The sequence below is a fragment of the Mustela erminea genome, chromosome 5, assembly GCF_009829155.1.
Source record: "Mustela erminea isolate mMusErm1 chromosome 5, mMusErm1.Pri, whole genome shotgun sequence".
Lineage (NCBI taxonomy): Eukaryota > Metazoa > Chordata > Mammalia > Carnivora > Mustelidae > Mustela > Mustela erminea.
The window spans coordinates 120,299,181-120,321,493 of NC_045618.1; the positions used below are offsets into that span (position 1 = coordinate 120,299,181).

Here is a 22,313-nt window from a genome sequence, read left to right on the forward strand (position 1 = left end):
TTCTGTGGATCTTCGAAACTGGGTTGGTTTTAGTTTAGTTTAGTTTTTTAACAGATTTTATTTATTTATTTGACACAGAGAGAGAGAGAGATCACAAGAAGGCAGAGAGGCAGGCAGAAGAGAGGGGGAAGCAGGCTCCTTGCCAAGCAGAGAGCCCAATGTGAGGCTCAATCCCAGGACCCTGGGATCATGACCTGAGCTGAAGGCGGAGGCTTAACCCACTAAGCCAACCAGGCACCCCTTAGTTTTGTTTTTTATTTTTTATTTAAGTACTCTCTACACCCAACATGGGGCTTGAACTCATGACCCTGAGATCAAGAATCACATGCTCTACGGACTCAACCAGCCAGGTGCCCATTTTGTTTTTCAGATTCTACATTTAAGAAAATCATATGGGGGCGCCTGGGTGGCTCAGTGGCTTAAGCCGCTGCCTTCGGCTCAGGTCATGATCTCAGGGTCCTGGGATCGAGTCCCGCATCGGGCTCTCTGCTCAGCGGGGAGCCTGTTTCCCTCTCTCTCTCTCTCTGCCTGCCTCTCTGTCTGCTTGTGATCTGTCTGTCAAATAAACAAATAAAATCTTTAAAAAAAGAAAATCATATGGTATTCGTCTTTCTGTGTGGTTTATTTCACTCAGAAAGTGAAATATATTTATATATTATATTTATATTATATATTTATTATATATATATAATATATTTATATAATAAATATAATACTCTCTAGGTCCATCCATGTTGTTGTAAACAGTAAGATCTCATTGTTTTTTTATAGCTGAGTAACGTTCCATTATAAACACACACACACACACACACATCTTCTTTATACAGCCACCTATCACTGGGCTGCACTTGGGCTGCTTCCATATCTTGGCTATTGTAAATAATGCTACAATTTAACATAGAAGAGCATGTTATCTTTTTGAATCAGTGGTTTTGTTTTCTTTGGGTAAATACCCAATAGTGGAATTACTGGATATGGTACTTATATTTTTAATTTTTTATTTTATTTTTATTTATTTATTTTTTTAAGATTTTATTTATTTGACAGAGAGAGAGATCACAAGCAGGCAGAGAGGCAGGCAGAAAGAGAGGAGGAAGCAGGCTCCCCGCTGAGTAGAGAGCCCGATGTGGGGCTCGATCCCAGTACCCCGAGATCATGACCTGAGCCGAAGGGAGCGGCTCAACCCAATGAGCCAGCCAGGCGCCCCTATTTTTAATTTTTTAAAAGATTTTTTTTTATTTCTTTGACAGAGAGAAATGAGAGAAGTAACACAAGCAGAGGGAGAGGGAGAAGGGGAAGCAGGCTCTCTGCTGAGCAGGAAGCCCAATGCGGGGCTTGATCCCACGACCCCGGATAATGACCTGAGCTGAAGGCAGACACTTAATGACTGAGCCACCCAAGTGCCCCATTTTTAATTTTTTAAAAAGATTTTATTTAGGGGTGCCTGGGTGGTTCTTTTTTTTTTTTTTTTTTTAAGATTTTATTTACTTATCTAACAGAGAGAGAGAAAGTACAAGCAGGGGGAGCAGCAGGGAGAATACAACATGGGGCTCAATCCCAGGACCCTAGATCATGACCTGAGCTGAAGCAGATGCTCAACCAACTAAGCCACCCAGGCATGCCTATTTTTAATTTTTCGAGGAACCTCCATATTGTTTTCCATAGTGGCTGCACCAGTTTGCAATGGGAAGAGGGTCCCCTTTTCTCTACATTCTTGCTATGTTCTTGTCTCTTTAATTCCACCAACCATTTTGATAGGTGTAAAGTGATATATGTAGATTTGATTTGCATTTCCCTGATGATTACTATGTAGCATCCTTTCATGTATCTGTTGGCCATCTGTTTATCTTCTTTGGAAAAATGTTCAGGTCCTCTATCCATTTTTTAAATAGATTTTTTTTTTTTTTTTTGGTGTGAAGTTGTATAAGTTGTTTATACATTTTGGATATGGACCCCTTATAAGATGTATTATTCACAAATATCTTCTCCGATTCAGTAGGCTGCTTTTTTGTTTTGTTGGAGAAATCTGAATATTTAATAAAATCATGCAATATGATGTGAGGAAATGTAAGTGAGAACAAGAAGCCAGTCATTTATTTTTTTGTAGAGTATCAAAAGGTTCCCACTGTTTCTGGCAATTGTAGCAAGTAAACCTGGCAGCTTATTTATGCAAAGTGTACCTAATATGGACTACTATTGGTTAACTAAGGAAAGGTCAACAAAAAAGTTAGAATGCTTTGCCAGCCTTCACAGATTTTCTCTCTCACAATGTCAATGATGAAAATGTGCTTTCGTCAGTTAAACATCAGCCTTCAGCTCAGGTCATGATCCCAGGGTCCTGGGACCAAGTACTGCATCTGGCTTCCTGCTCAGCTGGGAACCTGCTTCTCCCTCTTTTCACCCTGCTGCTCCTGGTGCTGGTGCATGCCCTCTATTTTTCTGTCAAATAAACAGATAAAATCAAGAAAGAAAGAAGAGAGGAGAGAGAAAGACAGACAAAAAAAAAAAAAAAAGGAAAGGAAAGGAGAAAAGAAAAGAAGAGAAAAGAAAATGTGCTTTCCTGTCACTATTTTCTAACATTCTATTGTGAGATCAGTGGCTGTTCCCATACAGAGTCAAGGCAGCAAAAGTTGGGAAGGAGGGATAAAAAGGAGCCCCAGGGAACTTCTGGGAGTAATGAATATGTTCATTAATCTGATTATCATGTGTATTTGTCAAGACTTAGCAAACTGTACACTTTAAATTCGCAGTTTAATATGCCAGTAATAATGTACCAATTATATCTCAACAAAGCCACTGGAAATTCATATACTATTTCCTCAGTATACAAAACAAAAAAAATAATCTAATGAAAAATTAATGCATTCATGATACACTTCCACAGAATTCAGATTTCTCAATTTTATTTGAAATCTATACTGGGGGGAAAAGTGTTTTGGAGATTTACGTAAGTTCAGTCTTCTAAAACGTGAATGAAATTGTCAACTATACTCAAAAACATTTTTTAAATAAAAAATAACATGAATGAAAGACTGCTGTGAATCATAATCACCTTCCCACTGAAGTGCTCCATTTTAAGCAAACAACAAATGAGAAGTTATCACTATTAAGAGTTGTTTCACCTTTGCATCCCACCCGATACTGTGAAAAGATATCCAAGTGTTCATTAAATACTTAGTGCTTCCATAACCTTAAAAGTTTTCAGGACTCTTTCTTATGCAAAGAGAAAGATTAGAAAATCATCCTTTTCAAAAGGACAATGATGTATGTATATACAATTAGGTAGCTAATTGTAAACCTAAATTCATAAGGTATGCTTTTATTTCAAACACAGTAATTGTAACCCGTTTTTCTACTTAATCAACACTTAAAAAAAAAGGGGGGGGTCGCACCTGGGTGGCTCAGTGGGTTAAAGCCTCTGCTTTCGGCTCAGGTCATGATCCCAGGGTTCTGAGATTGAGCCCCGCATCGGGCTCTCTGTTCAGCAGGGAGCCTGCTTTCCTTCCTCTCTCTCTGCCTGCCTCTCTGCCTACTTGTGATCTGTCAAGTAAATTTAAAAAAAAAAAAAAAAAGAATCACTTTCTGCTAGGCTTTTGGGACACCACAAATACTAAGTCTCGGCCCTCAAGAAATGTCCAGTCAAGAAGCAGACACAAGTTGAAAAGTCATGCTCATGTGTCAATCACTGAACAGATTTCATGGAGTTCTGGAGGAGCACCAAGGGAGTGACTCCTATGCCTTTATCAGCATCAAGGACACAGAAGACCTGAGTTCTTTGGTATTAATCCTGCTACTGACCAGCTCTACTACTCCTGACTCCATTTTTTTTTTTTTTTTAAATAAAAGATCTTATTTTGACAGAGACAGAGAGAGCGCGCGCATGCGTTCGCACGCACACAAGGAGGGGCGTCTGCAGAGGGAGAGGGAGAAGCAGTTTCCCACGGAGCAGGGAGCCCGCTAGGATCCATCACAGAAGCTAGGATCCATCACAGAACGTTGGAATTATGACCTGAGCTGAAGGCAGACATTTAACTGACTGAGCCACCCAGGCGTCCCTCCACCTGTTCAGTTGTAAAGGGAGTAACACTACCTGCCATTCTCACTTAGCACTGTGTTCAGTTACAAGTGGAATTATATGAAAATATCCTAAAAATCATATACTTTTTAAAAACTATTTATATTTTTGCTATAATTTCATTTCATATTAAACAACATTAAGCTTATAAACCAATTTTCAATAGACTCATAATTCTTGGTTTGAGATTTTTGATAAACGATAGGAATCATCAGTAAGACTAAACTTAGACTCAATTAACACATGTTTGTTTCATGTGTTAGAACTAAAAAGTTTACACTAGATGTTTTCTGTAGATTTCTTTTTGAACCAAACAAGTTTCTGACACATAGCTGGTATCCATTAAGTGCTGAACAAATAAAAGAATAAATCAATTCTGATTCAGCTTCAGCTTTACTTCTGAGCCTCAATTCTCTTACCTGTAAAAGACTTTAGAAGAATCTTGACAACAAATAATTTATAAAAAGTACCCAGCATGTGGTAAATAAGTAATTCTCAAACTGTTGGGTCTCAGGTTCACTTTCTGCTCTGATGACCCATGGCAGGTCAGTCAGTTAAGCTTCCAGCTCTTAATTTCGGCTCAGGTCATGATCTCAAGGTCCTTAGATTGAGCCCTTTATTTGGCTCCATACTGAATGCTTGGGATTCTCTCTCTCCTGCCTCTGCTCCTTCCCCAGCTCACACATACAAGCTCGCTCGTTCTCTCTCTCAAAATAAGTACATAATATCTTAAAAAATACTGATGATCCCAAAGAGCGTTCGTGTAAACTATCTACTGATAATTACCATGCTAGAAAAACTGAGAATGTTAAAGTCTTATTTAAAATAACATACCTAGGGGCACCTGGGTGGCTCAGTGGGTTAAAGCCTCTGCCTTTGGCTCAAGTCATGATCTCAGGGTCCTGGGATAGAGTCCTGCATCGGGCTCTTTGCTTAGCAGGGAGCCTGTTCCCCTACCCCTCACCCCAGCCTGCCTCTCTGCCTACTTGTGATCTGTCAAATATATAAATAAAATCCTTTAAAAAAATAAAATAAAAAATAACATACCTCTCACATGTTAATAAACCCATGTATAATAACATGTTTTTATAAAAAATAACTAAATTTTCCAAAAAATTAAAGTAAAACTAGTTATATTTTTGTAACTTTCTTAATATGTGGTTTTTAAAGACAGCTAAATTCAATTTCCACTTCTGCATTTAATCTGTTATGATATGCTGCTCTAACTGAAGAATATGACAAAAATCTAGCCTCAAAAATACACAGTTGGAAAAGGAAGTATAGCTGACCCATGAACATGGGGGTTCGAACTGACTGGGTCCAATTATACCTGGAATTTTCTCTTCCTTACGACTTGTGCTATCTTCTTTTTTCTAAGCTTACTTTCTGTAAAAATACAGCATAGAACATATATAACATAAAAAATATGTGTAAATGGACTATTTACGATACCAGTAAGACTTCTCTGATTATCAGTAGGCTATTAGTAGGCAATGTGGAGGGCAGTCAAAAGTTATACTCATATTTTCAGTTGTGCCAGGGAGAAGAGTGTCCAGCAGCCATAACCCCTAAGTTGTTCAAGGGTCAACTGTATTTTAAAAGCATTTTCAGATAATGTGGACATTCTTCTGGGATACTACATCAAAACTTAACAAGTGGTAGTTTCTTAAAGGTCAGCAGCAATATGGAAATTAAAACTCTACCTATCGGGGCCCCTGGGTGGCTCAGTGGGTTAAGCATCTGCCTTTGGCTCAGGTCATGATCCCAGGGTCTTGGGACCAAGTCCCGCATTGGGCTCCCTCTGTCTGCCTCTCCCCCTTATTGTATTCTTTCTCTATTTCAAAGAAATAAAGAAAATCAATTTTTTTAAAAAAGCTTCCTTTATAAAAAGAAAAACTCTACCAATCACCTTTTTGTACCTTCTTACATGAAAATTCATCCTCTACTTTTAATCTTTCTCCCTTGTATAATTTTGTAACATTGATCATTTGAAAAAATACTGGTTCAGGGAGCTATACAAATCCCTAGCATGCTGATACAATTCATTACAAGATACAAAAGAATCATTTGTTAATGTCATCATCAGAAATTCTTTTTAAGTACTCTGAAGCTTTCAAGTTCATGAAGGCAGACACAAACTTTTCAAAATTCTAATTTTATTTGAAAGCTCAACTCTTGTCGTTTGTAACAAAGTGTACCAGTTCTTTTCCTCTGTTCACTTAAAAGAAAATGTCTGCCAAATATACAAGTGTATGTCTAGCTAGCTTGTCAGTGTTAGGAAATAAAAATGATGTTCCAAGAAAAAGGTGTTTAATTCAATCACACAAATCCTTCCCCTTTAGAATAACTAACCCGTTTTAATATACAGAAGTACTTCATGAGTAACTCCTATTTTCTCACATCACACATTTAAAAGATGTAGTCAAGGGCCAAGATTTAAAAAAATATTTTTACTGCTTTACTAATTATATTAAGTGAAACTGGCTTTTTAAAATAATTCCCAGGGGAGGAGGTGATAGAGTTCAGCGTGAGATCGCCATTCACACTAAGGTACCATCAGTTTAACTCACCACTGCTTTTGCATAATCCAAATCTCAGCACAGTGAAAACAGCAAACACCCTTTCAGTATTTAAAAAAAAAAAACAGTTTTGACTTCAGAGACCCTTGGCATCTCTCAACACCTTGAGAACCACTGCAGTAAAGTTTTACAGGAGGCACCAGCTTTGGAGCCAAACAGATCCAAATCTCAATCCATAAAGCACTGCTCAAGTGAGCACTCCAAGTCTCAGCTTCCTTGCTTGTACAAGTTGGGGTATTACCGCTCACCACCTTCCAGTGTTCTCCTGGATATCATCAGGACCTAACTAACGCATAGACAGTGGTTAAGCACGGTGCCTGACCCAAAGTAAACACTCAAATTAGAAATCATAAAAGCATCAAGAGAGAACACATTACTGTGCGTGGTAAGAGAAAAAAGACACGGACAGGAAAAAAGAAACGTGAAAAAAAAACTCACTGAACTGTGACAGAGGCACATGCCGGGTAATACTCATATACAAAATAAGTTCTGAAACAAGAACATCAAGAGAAACGGAAAAACAGCAGGAATCAGATAAACATTATGGAAAACAGGACAGAGCCTCAACAATCTTAGAAGCACCATATTAAAAGGCGGGGGTGGGGGGCAAGGTTGCACACAGAGCTTTCAAGAAAAGACCGTAAGGAAAAGAACCGCAGAGAATCCGATCTGAGAGGAAAACCGCGTCTCTCCAAAGTACGAAGGGGGAAAAAATGCATTCACTAAAATTCATTTAGCAGCAAAGTCTAAATTCTATTACGCTGACGACAACAACAAAACTTACCAACGTAAGCTCCTAATTCTTGTAATTTCCCCTTAATGGCACTCTGAGGGAAGAGAAAGAAACGTGCGTTGTGAGGAAGGCGGAAAACCACCCGGCTCCGTAACGCTGAGGGAACTTGGCAGCTGCGCGCACCTCCCGCCTCCTCGTCGCCCAGGTGGGGGCGGGGAGGCGCCCGGGTCCCCTCCCCCGCCCCCGTCCCCCGTCCCCGCGGCGCCCCTCCGGCCGCGGCCGAGCGCGCCTCTCGCCCGGCGCTCCACGCCTCCTTCCGCTGCCGGCGGCTTACTCCAGCCGCGGCCCCGCTCGCCCGCCGCGCTCTCGGAGGCCCGTCTGCCCGAGGCGCCCCAGGCCGAGGAGGAGCCGTTCGCCCACCCCGCGGCTCGCAGTAGAGCCCCCGCCGGCGACTAGGCCGCGGCGTCCAGGCCGGGCCCACAGTCCCCGTTACTCCTGACAACCGTGCTCCCGCCCGCCCGCCCGCTGAGGCCCGGCTTCCCGCCCACGCCCGACGCGGGCCTCACCCGGATCTTGCGGCTGATCTCGGTGCCGATTTCCATGGCTCCCCGACGGGCGGCGGGCTCAGCACTGCGCGGCGCTTCGCTTACCCAGAGCCCCGCGCCCGCCCCCAGTCCGCAGTTTCGCCGCCGCCGCCGCCAGCCGCCAGCGCAGCTCCGGGCCGCGCGATCTGCGTGACCCGCCCCCACCGGCCCGGCGCGCCAGAGCGAGCGGAGCCGAGCGCGCCTGCGCCTGGGCCTGCGCCTGCGCGCACCTGGGCCCACGGAAACTGTCTCGGGCGGCCTCTGCTGGCGGCAGGGAGAGCAGCGGCGGAAGGATTCCCAGCGTTTCTCACCGCGGCTCCCCGCACCTGAGCAGCTCTCCCTTTCCCTCGCCCCCACTTAGTCATTTTAAGCTCTGTGGAAAATAAAGAAGTAGTAAACCTAGCGTGAAGATCCCTGGCTTTGCTATGGTATCTGAGTTAGAATCCGGCTTTCACTTGCTTTTAGTGTGTTAATGGTCTACATTTAAATTTTTAAATCTTAAACATTTAAATCTTAAATCTTAGTCCTTAGTTTTCTTATCTGTAAGGTAGACAGTCTCCTAGCGGTTGCACTCTACTTACACTTGGAGGGAACCGACTATCCAGCTCAAGAGAACCTATTATTCAGTCCTCTTTTTTTCTTTTTGAAAAGATTTTATTTACTTATTTGAGTGTGTGTGTGAGAGAGAGCGCGCGCGCGAGAGCAGAGGGGAGGGCAGAAAGAGAGGGAGAGAGAGAATCTCAAACCAACTCCACTGAGCAGGGAGCTGGCGTCGAGCTTCATTCCAGCACCGGAGATGAAACCCAGAGCTGAATGCCCAACCGAGTCACCAGAGCACCCCAGTCACAGCCCTTTCTAATGATTCCACAAGTACTGCTTCCCTTCAGTCTGGCTCTTCCTTCCCGCCCCCCACCCTCTCCAACCCTTCAAACCCCCTCCCACTCCCCAAGTTACAGTCACTCTCCTGCTCCTTCCTTTCTGACACCCTTCCTTTAGCAATGCTCATTATTCTCGGGATTTCAGCTGTCATCTCTGTGCTGAGAACAACCAAATCTTCTGTCAGACCTGACTTTTCCCCTAAACCCCACTCCCAAATTCCAGATGACTCCAGGCATTTGTATTTCCCCCAAATTCAGCACATCAAAACTTATATCTTCATTATCTCCTCTCCCCCACTCATATTAGTTTATATTCCTGACATCCCCGTTTCTATCAATAACAGCTTAATTCTCCCTGTCCATGATCACAAAATCTCGGAATAACCAGAGAAATCTCCCTTCTCCCCCATATCCACTGAATCTGCAAATGGTCCCTATAAGCTATCCATTGCTTAATGGATAAACTAAACTAAACTTAGCAGCTTAAAACACACGAATTTATCATCTCATGGTTTCAATGAGTCAGGAATGTGAGCACAGCCTGAGTCCTCAAGTCCGGCTCTCACAAGGCTGCTGTTGAGGTGTCAGTCTCATTTGGAGGCTTGACAGAGGAAAACTCCACTTTTAAGCTCATTGGTGTTGTTAGCAGAATTCTCTTGCAACTTTACCAGGGAGGGACCCAGGTTTTCCTGTTTGTCTTCAGGCTACTCTCAGGCCATAGAGGTTGCCCACAGTTCCTTTTCTTGTGCTTCAACATCGCTACTTACTTAAGTCCTCCAGGACAGTCTCTCAGCTCAGGGAAGGAGGGCCCAGTTCCTCTTCTTCTTAGGGCTTTCACTCTATTTTGTACCTTAGGGCCACCCAGGGCCTGACCCCCCAAGTCAAGTGATTCAGGGGCTAATTGCATGTGCAACCCCACCCCCCTTTTCTTTTTAGGATATTCATTAACTAAAAGCAAGTCACAGGTGCTGCCCACTCTCAGGGGGAGGGGATTATAGAGGCTGTGAACAGCAGGGGCAGGAATCATGTGGCCATCTAGGCTCTGTCAGTCACATGGTCCTTTATCACATAATCATTTTTTTTTCTTCTGAATTCCTATAGCATCTATGTAGGAGCTACTAGTATGACACTTAATATACCCTCTGTAATATTAATTGTGTGTATGTCCTCTCTAACAAAATGACAAACTCTTGTAGTTCTGCATTTCTCCAAAATTTCTTTAGGATGCTAGACACATGGAAGCACTTATGAAAGATTTGTAGGATAAAATAAATGACCTAAATTAACAAAAACATTCCTCATGGATTAATCCAACCATCATGCCCTCATCCAACATTGATGAGAAGCAGTGGAGCAAAGTGACTGAGTACAAGGACACCGGAGCCAGACTGTCTGGGTTTGAATCCCAGCCCTGCTACTCCCTCCTAAACCTTAGGCAAGTTGCTTAGCCTCTCTGTGTCTCAGTTTCCTCACCTGTGACATGCGTATGATAGCAGTTTCTCCTTCATAAGGTTATGAGAATGAAATAAATTAATATTTGCATTTTAAACTACTTGGCTCACAGCAGCACTGTTTGTTGATTAAAAATTAAATGCCTTCTAAGAGCCAGATACTGTGCTGGGAGCCAGAGCACAAAGATGAGCAAGACGGAATCCCTGTTTTCATGACACTCACGATCCAAAAGCTAGTACATTATTTCTATTTCTTTATCCAGCATTTCAGAACTAAGAATGAAGAAAACACAGGTTTTTGAATCCATTACTGATTACAAAATCCTTAGTCAATATTTAGATAATATTGAAAGAACATTTTACAGAGAATAGAAAATGTTTTCATTAAAAATGTATTTGGAACAGGGAAACTTTTATTAAAATGTATTCAAGGGCACTTGGGTGGCTCAGTCTGTTGAGTGGTTAAGTGTCTGCCTTCTTTTGGCTCAGGTCATGATCCCAGAGTCTGGGGATTGAGCCCTGAGAGCCCTCAGCAGGGAGCCTGCTTCTCCCTCTCCCTCTGTCTTCCCCACACCCCTTATGCGTGGGCGCCCTCTTTCTTTCTCTCTCAAATAAGTAAATCCTTAAAAAATGTACTCAAGAAAGGGTTAACTTTCAGAGCAATACATTTAAAACTATGGGAGAAGAGATTTGCAAGCTGCTTAAGAATGCACACATTTATAATAAGAAAAAAAGTTGAAAAGAAATGCTTTTACTTAAAAAAAAAAAAAAGTTGCGGGGTGGGGGTGGGGAGCACCTGTTTGGCTCAGTCAGCAGAACATGTGATTCTTGATCTCTGGGTTATAAGTTCAAGCCCCACTTTGGACCTAAAGCTCACTTTAAAAAAAAAAAAGAATTCTCTCCCCCTGCCTCTTCCTCATGGTCTCTTTTCTGGCTTGTGTTCTCTCTCCGTATCTCTCTCAAATAAATAAAAACTAAAAAAAGCGGGGGGCGAGTGGTGGCTCCGTGGACTAATCCTCTGCTTTCCGCTCAGGTTATGATCTCAGGATCCTGGGATCTAGCCCTGCATCAGGCTCTCTGCTCAGCAGGGAGCCTACCTCCCCTTCTCTCTCTGCCTGCCTCTCTGCCTACTTCTGATCTCTCTCTCTTTGTCAAATAAATAAATAAAATCTTTAAAAAAAAAATCCACACATTCGGATCTCAGGAGGAGTTACAGTGTCTGGATCACAGGGGGCAACCTGCTAAACCAGTGGTGTTCAGTGGTCCCAGCACTATTCAAGGTGCTTCTCATAAAGATGCAGCTTCATAAACCACATCATATCCAGAATGCAGCTTCATAAACCACATCATATCCAGAAAAAGATGATCATGATGATGACCAGAAAGAAACAATTAAAGGAACTAAGGGTATTTAGCTTGAAAAAGACTAAGCTGAACCAGGAGAATTCTTCTCTGGCATGGAAAGGCTCTCCAGTTCAGGAGGAATGACCTATTTTGCTAAAGGGGATAGAATGAAGACTAGAGGGACCCTGGGTGGCCCATTGGATTAAACATCTCCCTTTGGCTCAGGTCGTGATCCCAGGGTTCTGGGATGGAGTCCCTTGTCAGGCTCCCTGCTCAATGGAGAGCCTGGTTCTCCCTGCCCTCTGTCTTCCTCTGCTTGTGTGCACACACTCTCGCTCCTGCACTATCTCAAATAAATAAAATCTTAAAAAAATAAAAAAGAATTTAAAAAATGAGGACTAGATTTCAACAAACCACAATGCAGGCTAAGAAGGTTCTGGGTTGTCTTTTAAAGAGAGAAGATGCCTAATAAGAGTATTAGTTTTGAAGTCAAAGGGGCCTGAGCCCAACTTCATGGAGCCTTGAGTCCTCTAACATTGGCCTCCTTGTATCTCCAGCCTCCTCTCAGGGCAGCACCCCAGCTGGACGTTGCACGTGCACATCCTTGCAAGCCTGTGTGTGTGTGTGTGTATGTGTGTGTGTGCACGTGCGCAAGGCAGAGCAGAGGTAGGGTTTGGGGGTGGGTTCCTTCAGCCTGAAATGCTTTTCTCTTCTTTTCCTTGAGTTCTTAGTGAGCTTTTTCATTTGTCCTTCCAGAGTCAGTTAGACGCTGATCACAGTCATAAACCAGACACGACTATCTCCCTTAAAATATTAATATATTAAAATATTAATATATTTTAATTAATATATTAATATATTCCCCTACTGTAATACGTATGCATATATATATATATACACACACATATATATGTAGTACTAGAATGTGTGTGTGTGTGCGCGTGTGCACGCTCATGCGCCACACACTAAGCCTCCAAGGACAGAGCCATGCATCTCATTTGTCTTTTGCTCTTCCTATCCCTTCCCTCTGGGAATCACTATCTCTATGTGGTGGGAGGAGGGGGTCAGTCATTCAGTTCAGGTTCTTGCATAAAATGATAATTTGCATAGGTAGACTACTCACCAAGCTATCAAAGCAGATTAATTTCTTTTTTAAGATTTTATTTTTTTAAGTAATCTGTACACCCAATGCAGGAGCTCAAACTCACAACCCCAAGACGGGGTCACATGCTCTACCAACTGAGCCAGTCAGGTGCACCCTGAATTTCCTAACTCCTAAGAAAATATTAGTCAGTGCACCACTAAGATCACAATTTCCTTTCCTTTTATTGATTATCTTATTTAGTTCAGGACTTTCTTTCTTAAATTTTATTTTTTAGGATTTTATTTTGAACTTATCTCTACACCCAGCTTGGAGCTGAAACTTATAACCCTGAGATCAAGAGTCTCATGCTCTACCAATGACTGAGACAGGCACCCCTTAAATTCTAATTTATTTATTTTATTAAAAATTATCTTTATGTGGATAAATATTTAAACTATGCCACTTTCTAGGTAACAAGAGGAGGTAAAGATACAGATATCTAATGGCTTATTTATCTACAGAGTATCTCTAAATAGATACAGAAGGTTTTAGTAAACACTGGTTACTGGTAAGAGGAGAGCTGCCTGTCCAGCAGTGGGGGCAGGAAGGAGATTTTCTCTTATACCTTTTTATACCTTTTGGGGTTGAACCTTACAAATTCCTTCTCTTCATTCAGACATAAATCAATAATTTTAAGTCTGATGCTTTGAAGGGGCTGCTCATGAGGCTTATTATGGGGGGGGTTAATGTCAAATTAACATGGTTGAGGGAAAATAGAGTTTAAGTCCTTGTTTAGCAAATGACACTGGAGCAGTGTGAGTGAGGAAGTTCAAATTTGTTGTCTAATATCCCTTGGGTTTTATGATCACTTTCTATTTTTAAAATTCTTTTATATTCTTCCCGATTCAATTAACACATTTTTATTTAGTGCCTACTCTCTGCCAGTAGTTGTCCTAGGAATTCTAGGAGATATAAAAGAAGCCTGCATGAAATAGTTTTTAAAGCTCTTGCCAAGTGTGGAGATCACTGTGGGATGGTGTGGCTAGGAAGCTGTCTTGAAAGCAAAGAGTCTTGAATTGACACTTGGAGAACAGAGACTCAGACAAATGAAGTGTGGGGGGAGGGGAAGGAGCAGGGAGTGCTATGGGCCAGAGAAATAGCTTGACTGGGGTATTCAAGGGGAAGAGAGGAATTGAGGATGGCCAGAGAGGCTAGAGCAGCTTAGAAAGGCCCTAAAGGACTGGCAGAAAAGCTAGCCTTGGGGGTCCATTGGGAGTGATAGACCGAGACAGAGAGAGAGGTAAGCTTGGTATTTGCATGTAAAGGAGAGAGAACTGAGAAACCAGATGCAAGACCACCCTTGTTGCAATAATCCGGATGTAAAATGATGAAGGTTTGGATTAGAATTGTGGGAAGGGGGTAGGAGGCAGAGAGGAAAGAAACCTTGCAAAGGAGGAAATACCAGTCCTTGATGGTAGGCTGGAGATGAGAAAGGGAGAAGGGTCTCAAATCATTTCAATTTTTCTAGCCCAGGAGACCAGAACAGTGACTCTTTCCTTTTCTTCACACGCAACTTGACCCCTCATGGTGTCCTGTTGAAATATCAATTACAAACAGAATTAATTTAATTTTTCTATCAGAAACACGTGTAGTCTTACTTGCTTTTAGCTCCATCACCTGCCTTGAATCTTGGCGGGCTTCGTTCTCCCAGAGCACTCATACCTGTGGGACGCATGTGTGGTGTGTAGGTGAGTGCATCTTCCGGTTGACCAGAAGTCCTCTGTGTGCAGGGCCCATGACCTAAGCAGAGTAAGTACTCAAGTCAGTGGCTGCTGTTGATGAAAATGAGAGAGTTAAATAAAAATCTAACACCAAAAAGCTTTCCAGAAACGGTATTTTAAAAAAATCATTTAAATTAAAATTTGCCAAATAAAAGCTTCCCTGCTCCAAACACTCAAACCACATCCCAGGGATCGAACAACCCTATTGCGATGCTGTTAGGGTCACACAGTTTCATTCCTCCCCCTAAGGGCTGCTGCAATTCAGTAATAATAATGCAGCTTAAAAATACAGTATCGTGGGGCGCCTGGGTGGCTCAGTTGGTTAAAGCCTCTACCTTTGGCTCAGGTCATGATCTCAGGGTCCTGGGATGGAGCTCCCCATCGGGCTCTCTTGGCTTGGCGGGGAGCCTGCGCCCCCCCCCCACCTCTACTTGTGATCTCTCTCTCTGTGTCGAATAAATAAAATCTTTAAAAAAACAAATACAGTATCGTGTAATAATAGACACTGCTAATGGGGTCTAGAGTTCAATGAAACACTTCACATATATCTTACAGTTAATAGACAGTGATTATTACTATTTTCCCCTTTAGAAAAGAGGAAGCAGGCACAGAGAGGTTGGCGCGTTTACCCAGCTACAAATTATTGGCGCTGAGATTCGAACCTGGACAACTTGACCACGGAGTCTCCATCTCTAATAAGCTCTACTCTGTACTGCATATGCATACACTTATAGAGACCGAGAGATTATTTGAGGCAGATCAGCCTTTTGCGGGGGGAGAAGGGGACTTTCCCACCCAGCACTTAAGAGTGTTTTTCTTTTTTCGGGGTATATCTTCAGATGTAAGCATGGAAGTAAGAAATAGAATATGCGAATTGTTTTCAGAAAGGTACAAGAGTAAAGGAATAACTCCAGCAATAATAGCAGTTTACCGACCCTTTACCTGGAACCGAAATAATATCCCCCTCCCCTCATTTTTATTAAGAGCCTTGCTTTATTTGGAAACTCTTAAAATAAGTGGTCATATGATTAAAAAAAGCAGCGGCTCGCCCCCTCCCCGGCGGCCGGGCGCAGCTGTCCGCACCTCCCCCGCGCCCCGCCGCCCGCATTCCAACTCTCTGAGGTCACGGGCCGCCGCCGCCTCCCCGGATCCACCCGCCTGCCCGCCCGGCCCAGGGGGAGGGACGCACGGCCCCGGCCGCTCCGCTGCTCCGGCCGCGCGTCCCGTGCTTGTCTGTTCGTCGGTCCGTCCGTCTGTCCTCCTGCCGCTCCGGCCCCCGCCCGGTTCCTTTGTGCGGCGCTCCCGACCGGTCCCACCTCCAGGCCTCTCCCGTCACCACCGCCGCCGCCGCCGGACTCTGCCCAGGGGAATGGTCTGCGGGCCGAGGTTTTGGAGACAGGAAGTGAGGCGCGCGAGCCCCATGAGCGCGTCGCGGCGCGGGCTGGCGTGCGGGCGCGGCTGTGGCTGCCGCGCGGCGGGACCCCGGGAGGCGGGCCGCTGAGCGGGGCGCGCGGCCCCGAGGATGCGGGAGCGGGAGCAGGTGAGGGCGTGGGGCCCCGGCCGGCGGGCGGGCGCTGGGGCCGAGCGGTGGGGTGTGTCCGCCTGCGGGGACCCCGGAGCGCGTCGGCCAGCCCTGGAGTCCCGGAGGATGGGTCCCGGCTTCCAGACCCGTGGCACGAGCGTAACAAAGAGAAAAGTCTTCCTTTCCAGGTTCTCCGTCATCTAGTTGAGGTCCTTTCTAAAGGGGGTCTTGAACTTCTATTCTGAACTCCTTGGCTGATTGTTGCGGCTTAATTCTAGATCAGGGGTTTAACACTCTTAGGCATATTTGTGCCTCTCGGTATATTAAATGCGAAATTGGGCAGATAACTTTGGCGAGAAGGCAAGCAGGGAAGGATTGTTTGGTGATGACTTGTTTTTGGAGTAAAGAGTGTTTACTCTGGAAAAAAAGAATTCTTGGGTCTGCAAATTCCGACTTGTGATTTCTGCAAATCCTGAATAGATTGGCCGCTCTTGGCGTGCACGTCTTTTCTTTTTTGCTGAGAAAGCCTTATAATAATAGCGTATACTCGCACACACACTGAAAACACTCCGTGTGCTCTGACAACCGCTGTATGTCTAATGAGTTGCTGACAGATTTTTTTTTAACTTTGGGATATGACAATAATTTTACTGATAGTAGTTGTCTGTCTTGTTTCTAGGGTATTTTATTCTTGAGTACGCATATTGGCCGTGAGAAATATATTTGATACTATAGATCTGTGTATTACTCTAAAGATGTCATATACTCTGTGATTATTTTAAACTATCACTGGCAAGATTACAAGTGGGGGAGGATCTTGGCAGTAAGGAGGGAAATGACAGGGTTCAGAGTTACAGTGTATTTGAGAAACTTTTGAAAGGGGATGTGAAAACATTAAAATGAATTAACAAGTGTCTCAGACTACCTTTTGAAAAGTGGAACAGAATTTAACATGTATCTCTTATTGCATAACTGAATGGTTTTGTAGAGAAAGTATTTGGTAGTTTTTTCCTTCAAAAGCGAATTATGAATTTCCTGTTTAGTAGACAAGTTATAATTTCAGAACTTTCAAATTATTCCATATTATTTTATACCTGAAACAGACCCCCTAAAAAGCAACTTCTATTTCTACTCCATTTGAACATTAGTAATTTTGGCATGATTTGATAGTGAAAACTACATAACAAAATTAAAAGGTATAAATCATTGATAATTTTTCTAAATTATTAAACAGTATTAACACAGTAGGTTTTATATAAATAAGCAAAAAGCAAGCAGTTCTAGTGCACAGATCTTGGGGGGAAAAATGCATCCTGATATCCACACACACATTCACACCCCAACTTTTTCTATTACATTATAAAATCTACCTAAATAAAGAGAAAACATTGGCTTTTCTTTATCTCTGATGCAGTAAAACATTTCAAATCTCAGAAACAACTGAAAGTTTTACTCTGCGTTTGCTTAATCAGAGCTTAAGTTAATAATTAAGTTATATAGTATAATACTTACTGCCTTCAAGGCATCGGTGTATCTTTGTAATGAAGAGTCTACCATACCTGAACATTTAATACAATTACTCATCTTTCCTCTGCAGAAATGCAGTATCTTGTCTCTTCGTCACACTAATTTTGTTACCATAACTTGTATGTAAAATTGAAATCCACCACCTCATCTCATAGAAGGTATTTAATAGAATATGCGGTGTGGTATGTTACATACATATAATCTTTTAACATTTGTATTATACAAACCCTGATAGCTTATTAGACAATTTTCTAGTCAAAAGCTTATTAAGGTTCTCATTTCTTTTTCTTTTGTTTTTTTTTAGAAAGATTTTATTTATTTATTTGACAGAGATCAGAAGTAGGCAGAGAGAGGCAGGCAGAGAGAGGGGGAAGCGGGCTCTCTGATGAGCAGAGCCTGGTGTAGGGCTCGATCCTAGGGTCGTGGGATCATGACCTGAGCTGAAGGCAGAGGCTTAACTCACTGAGCCACCCAGGCACCCTAAAGTTCTCATTTCTTGATTTTTTTTTTTCCATTTTGCCTCAACTAATTTATAAACTGACATAGCAAAGAGCATTGAAAACTGCAGGTGGCGACCATATCTTTTTAAAATATTTATATTACCTCCTTTATGCTTTTTTAAAAATTTTTTATTTTTTATAAACATGTAACCTCCTTTATGCTTTTACTTACAGAAGGTACTCAGCAAAAATGCTGTTTAGAACAGCAATTTAAGTAGTCCTAGTTTTTGTCCTTTGGCCTTCTTCCTCTGGTCCTTGTTTTTAACTTTTACTTTTCTGGCTATCAGGGCATAACCAGAACCCCAAAGGCAAAAAAACCAAACCAAAACACAAACAACAAAAGCAAGGAACACAGAAACAGAGAAAACCCTGGTGCGGTCCTTACTAGAGATAACAGCCGTGTATGTAATTATAGCATGCATGTAATCTCCTTAAGGACAGCGACGGCTTAGGGTTCGTCTTAGATTTCTCGCACTGCCCGCTACGCTGCCGTGTACTCAGAGACACAAATACACTTTTGTGGAATGGAGCTACAAAATGTTAACTTTGGCAAAGCCTAGTGAAATGGCTACACGCAATTCTCTAGCTCTGCCTACTCCAGCCCTGTGTGCCCCATCATCTCTGAAACCGAGACGCAGTCAGGAGAGCGGAACAGAGCGGAGGACCCGGAACGAGGCCCCCGGGATCCATTTCCCAGCTCAGCCCATCCCCGCGTGAGGCTGAGAAAGCGGCTTCTTTCGAGGCCTGGGTTCTGGGTCTCCCAGACGAGAGGGCTGGGGGTAGACCCGGCCCCTCCGCGCGGTTCCCCGCCCAAGTTCAGGGTAGTCAGCCTCCGCCGAGCCTCGCTGAACGATTCGTCTTCTGGGGCAGCCTGTATTCAGAAACAACAAAAACGAAAAAAACCCGAATGGGTGGGAACCCTCCCGGGATTTTGTTGACTAGTTAAGGGCGGGGGGGGGGGGCGTGGGGGAACCACCCAGTGTAAAAACCTCCAGCCGCCGCTCACGCTCAGTTTGCTCCAGCCCAGGAGTTACCATCAACACGTGTGTTTAAAAACGTTGTGAATCACGCATGGGCGGGGGTGGGTGGGGAGGGGGTCCTGAGGTTCCAAACCGGGAGCCAAACGGACGCCGCCCAGACCCCTCCACCTCCCGTAGGTCTCGAGCTGGGTTCTTTAAACAGTCCCTCCGGGGGCAGCGGGGGGCAGCGGGGGGCCAGTCCTTTGCTAGCGCGTCCGTCCGGAAACGCGGCGGCGAACGAACGAGAGTTCCGGGATATCTGAGGCTGCGCGTTGGCCCGGCAACGCCGCGGGCTTTTCGGCCGGGAGGACGCTGGGGGGGGAGTCGGAGCCCGAGTTCTCTGCTGTTCCCTGGCTTCATGGGCTTGCAGAGCCCGGTCCGCCCCTTGTTAATCCGGAATGGCGTTTAAGTCTTCGCCCGCCTCGACCTCTGGGCCGCGGCCCTCCGTAGGTGAAGGCCCACCGCCTCTTAGGCGTCCCCACCCGTTGGAAAACCGGGGCCACCCTTTTCAGAATTTCCCTGCTTTGGGTGGTAATCGGGTAACAAGCACGTGTAGGGTCTTTATGATTTGTTAATCAGCCCATCAATTTGGTGACGTTAATGTTTATAAAGCAGAAACGGCCCTACACATGCTTGTTAAGCGTTTCACCCCGCTTGAACCCCACAGCTGCCATATGTTACCGGGGATGATTCCTCCCCTGTGGGGTCAGGGTTCATGGGTCTAATGGGGTTTGGACTTTTACCGAGCGCTTCTCGAGGTGTTTTGCAGTTATCGCCCTTAAGGACTGAAGAACCCCGACAGTTGGCGTCTTAGGGAGCCAAAAAGTTCACTGTAAAAACCAGAACTTCAGCGTCGAAGCTCTAATGCTAGCTACTAAATTTGGCGGTTGGGTAGTGCCAGCCGCTGTCCTGTCCGGTTTAATCCCGAAGATGGCCGTAGGTGGTGATCGCTATTTGTAGGGTTCAATGAGGGGTGGAGTCTGGCCCAGGGGCTAAGGCAGTGCCATGATAAACTTCCTCACTGCCTCCCAGATCCTGTTCCTGCCCTCTTTTTCCAGGAGAGAGGGAGAGCTTCGTCTTTGGGTACCTCTTTCCTGATCTTTATTTTTAAAACACTCAGAGGCGGCGGGGGGTGGGGTGGAGTAAAAATAAAAACTCCGTTTCGGAAGTTGCTATTGCCCCTGTAACTGGTGTTCCTCTTTTCCTCAGCACTGGCGTGGATGCTCCCTTCACCCGGCCTTCGGGGACTCTGTTGCTGTTTGATGGCGGCAGCCGCTGCTGGGTGAGCAGCCGGAGACTGTACCGTACTCCTCCCGTGGGGACAGGATCGCTTTCTCCCGCCGTCGCCACCGCCGCACGGGTGGCGGTGCTTTTTCCTCTTGACCTCTCCGCCACGCTCCAAGGGACAAGAAGATGCCACTGCCGTTTGGATTGAAACTAAAACGCACCCGGCGCTACACGGTGTCCAGCAAGAGCTGCCTGGTTGCCCGGATCCAGCTGCTCAATAACGAGTTTGTGGAGTTCACGCTGTCTGTGGAGAGCACTGGCCAGGAGAGCCTGGAAGCTGTGGCCCAAAGACTGGAGCTGCGGGAGGTGAGCCCCTCTCAAAAGGCTGCAGGCTTCTCTAGTCTGCCTTCGTGCCTTCTTCCTTCCCATTTTTTTTTTTTAAGACTTTATTTATTTATTTGACAGAGAGATCACAAGTAGGCAGGCAGAGAGAGAGAGGGGGAAGCAGGCTTCCCGCTGAGCAGAGAGCCCCATGCAGGCCTCGATCTCAGGACCCTGGCATCATGACCTGAGCCGAATGCAGAGGCTTTAACCCACTGAGCCACCCAGGCGCCCCTTCCCAGATATTTTAATGCATGCTGGCTCTGTGTTTTCCAAGTAGGTCCCTGGCGGTGATGTCTGAGTCTGCATGCCTCTCTCTCTGTGAAGAAGGAATTCAGAGCAAAGGGTCTTTCTTTGGGTGTGCCTCTTAAGACCCCTAATAGTGCTTGAGTTTTGGAAGTGCTTATATTTGTTCCCTTAAACTATAATCCAAAATCAAATAGTAATGCATTCAGGATTGTCCACATTCCTTTTTTTTTTTTTTTTTTTAAAGAGTTTTATTTATTTATTTGAAAGAGAGAGAGAAACATGAGCAGAGGGAAGGGGCAGAGGGAGAGGGAGAAACAGACTCCAGTGGGGAGCCTGATCTCAGGCTTGATCCTAGGACCCTGAGATCTGACCTGAGCTGTAGGCAGACGCCTAACGAACTGAGCCACCCAGGTGCCCCCCAAGTTTTCCTTTTCTAATATAATCCCGAATGTGTCATCCTGATCTAGTACAGTTTACTGATTTCAATTATTCATTCAACATTCATTGACTGTTTTGCACAGACCAGCAAGCCAAGATTGTAAAGACTTATTGTCTGAGTTTGAATTCTGGTTTCCTCACCAACTGGTTGTTTAACCTTGGATGAGTTATGTGACTCTCTGGGCTGCAGTTTCCTCATCTGAATCAAGGGGATAACAGTGGTGCCTGATGCTCAAGAGTGGTTGTGTGATTTAAAGTGCATGTAAAACCAACACCTTTTTTTTTTTTTTAAGATTATGTATTATTTTAGTAGTCTTTGTACCCAGGGTGAAGCTTGAAACCACAACCCTAAGATCAAGAGTCTCATGCTCTTCTCTCTGAACCAGCTATGTGCCCCAAAGCCAAAGCTTCTAAGAACAGTCTGTTATAGTTATCATAGGGAGGTTTGCCCTGGAAAAACCCCTAATCTCATTTGTAGGATATTGTAGAATCCTCAAGGACCCATATAATGTCTTAAATTTAAAATGCTGTATAAGGCCTGTGAAGAAAAGGGCTCTAATTAAATGTTAGGACCCTTCCTATCTTTGGCTACTTGACTCTGGGGTAAGAGAAAGATGGAGAAACTGGTTATTCCCTGTAAATGCCTACGTTGTATTCCTAACTGGAAGTCCCATTATTGTAGTTCATAGAAAGTCAGGAATAGATAAACTATACCCCTGGTGACTATTCAGAATCATTTGATTATTTGATATTAAAGACCTGTTAAGTGCCAAGGACATATGTAGGAGGAGCTTATGCTAATTGACACCAGTAAGGAGACAGGCTGATTCATGCTGATAGGGAAAGTAGAGGGTGCCATAGACAATAGGGACAGGTAGCAGAGGGGAAAGGGATGGTGCACGGTAGTCTTGCCCAAGGGTGGAAAAGACTGTTCTGATAAA

The 22,313-nt window shown here is 44.2% G+C and overlaps 3 protein-coding genes and 1 long non-coding RNA gene across 13 annotated transcripts in view; 1 reads left to right on the forward strand and 3 right to left on the reverse strand.

Annotated features, from left to right (window-relative positions):
• ZC3H14 (zinc finger CCCH-type containing 14) overlaps window positions 1-8,134 on the reverse strand; it is a 53,419-nt gene extending 45,285 nt beyond the window's left edge. For 3 of the 8 annotated variants that reach the window (XM_032344738.1, XM_032344737.1, XM_032344736.1), the window contains exons 1-2: window positions 7,954-8,133; window positions 7,439-7,481 (exon numbers count right to left, since the gene is read on the reverse strand). In XM_032344738.1, coding sequence (XP_032200629.1) covers window positions 7,439-7,481; window positions 7,954-7,989 — 79 coding nt within the window. In that variant the 5' untranslated portion in view covers window positions 7,990-8,133. Of the gene's footprint in view, window positions 1-7,438; window positions 7,482-7,953 lie in introns of all 8 variants that reach the window. The other 5 variants (XM_032344743.1, XM_032344741.1, XM_032344742.1 and 2 more) reach the window with 3 other exon arrangements.
• Window positions 8,135-13,170: 5,036 nt separating this feature from the next.
• On the reverse strand, window positions 13,171-17,588 carry LOC116590225 (translation initiation factor IF-2-like). Its single transcript, XM_032341823.1, has 4 exons — window positions 17,544-17,588; window positions 15,699-16,247; window positions 14,451-14,528; window positions 13,171-14,320 (listed from the first exon to the last, which is right to left on the reverse strand). The coding sequence occupies exons 1-4, from the start codon at window positions 17,586-17,588 to the stop codon at window positions 14,234-14,236; spliced, it is 759 nt and encodes a 252-aa protein (XP_032197714.1). The 3' UTR covers window positions 13,171-14,233.
• The window catches only part of PTPN21 (protein tyrosine phosphatase non-receptor type 21), a 78,615-nt gene continuing 72,258 nt past the window's right edge, over window positions 15,957-22,313 (forward strand). Inside the window, exons 1-2 of one of the 3 annotated variants that reach the window (XM_032344733.1) lie at window positions 15,957-16,049; window positions 20,287-20,670. In XM_032344733.1, coding sequence (XP_032200624.1) covers window positions 20,491-20,670 — 180 coding nt within the window. In that variant the 5' untranslated portion in view covers window positions 15,957-16,049; window positions 20,287-20,490. Of the gene's footprint in view, window positions 16,050-19,243; window positions 19,528-20,286; window positions 20,671-22,313 lie in introns of those variants that run through there. The other 2 variants (XM_032344734.1, XM_032344735.1) reach the window with 2 other exon arrangements.
• LOC116591654 lies at window positions 18,029-18,269 on the reverse strand. The gene is made up of 2 exons (XR_004286091.1): window positions 18,210-18,269; window positions 18,029-18,161 (listed from the first exon to the last, which is right to left on the reverse strand). It is a non-coding gene; the product is annotated as an uncharacterized LOC116591654 (long non-coding RNA).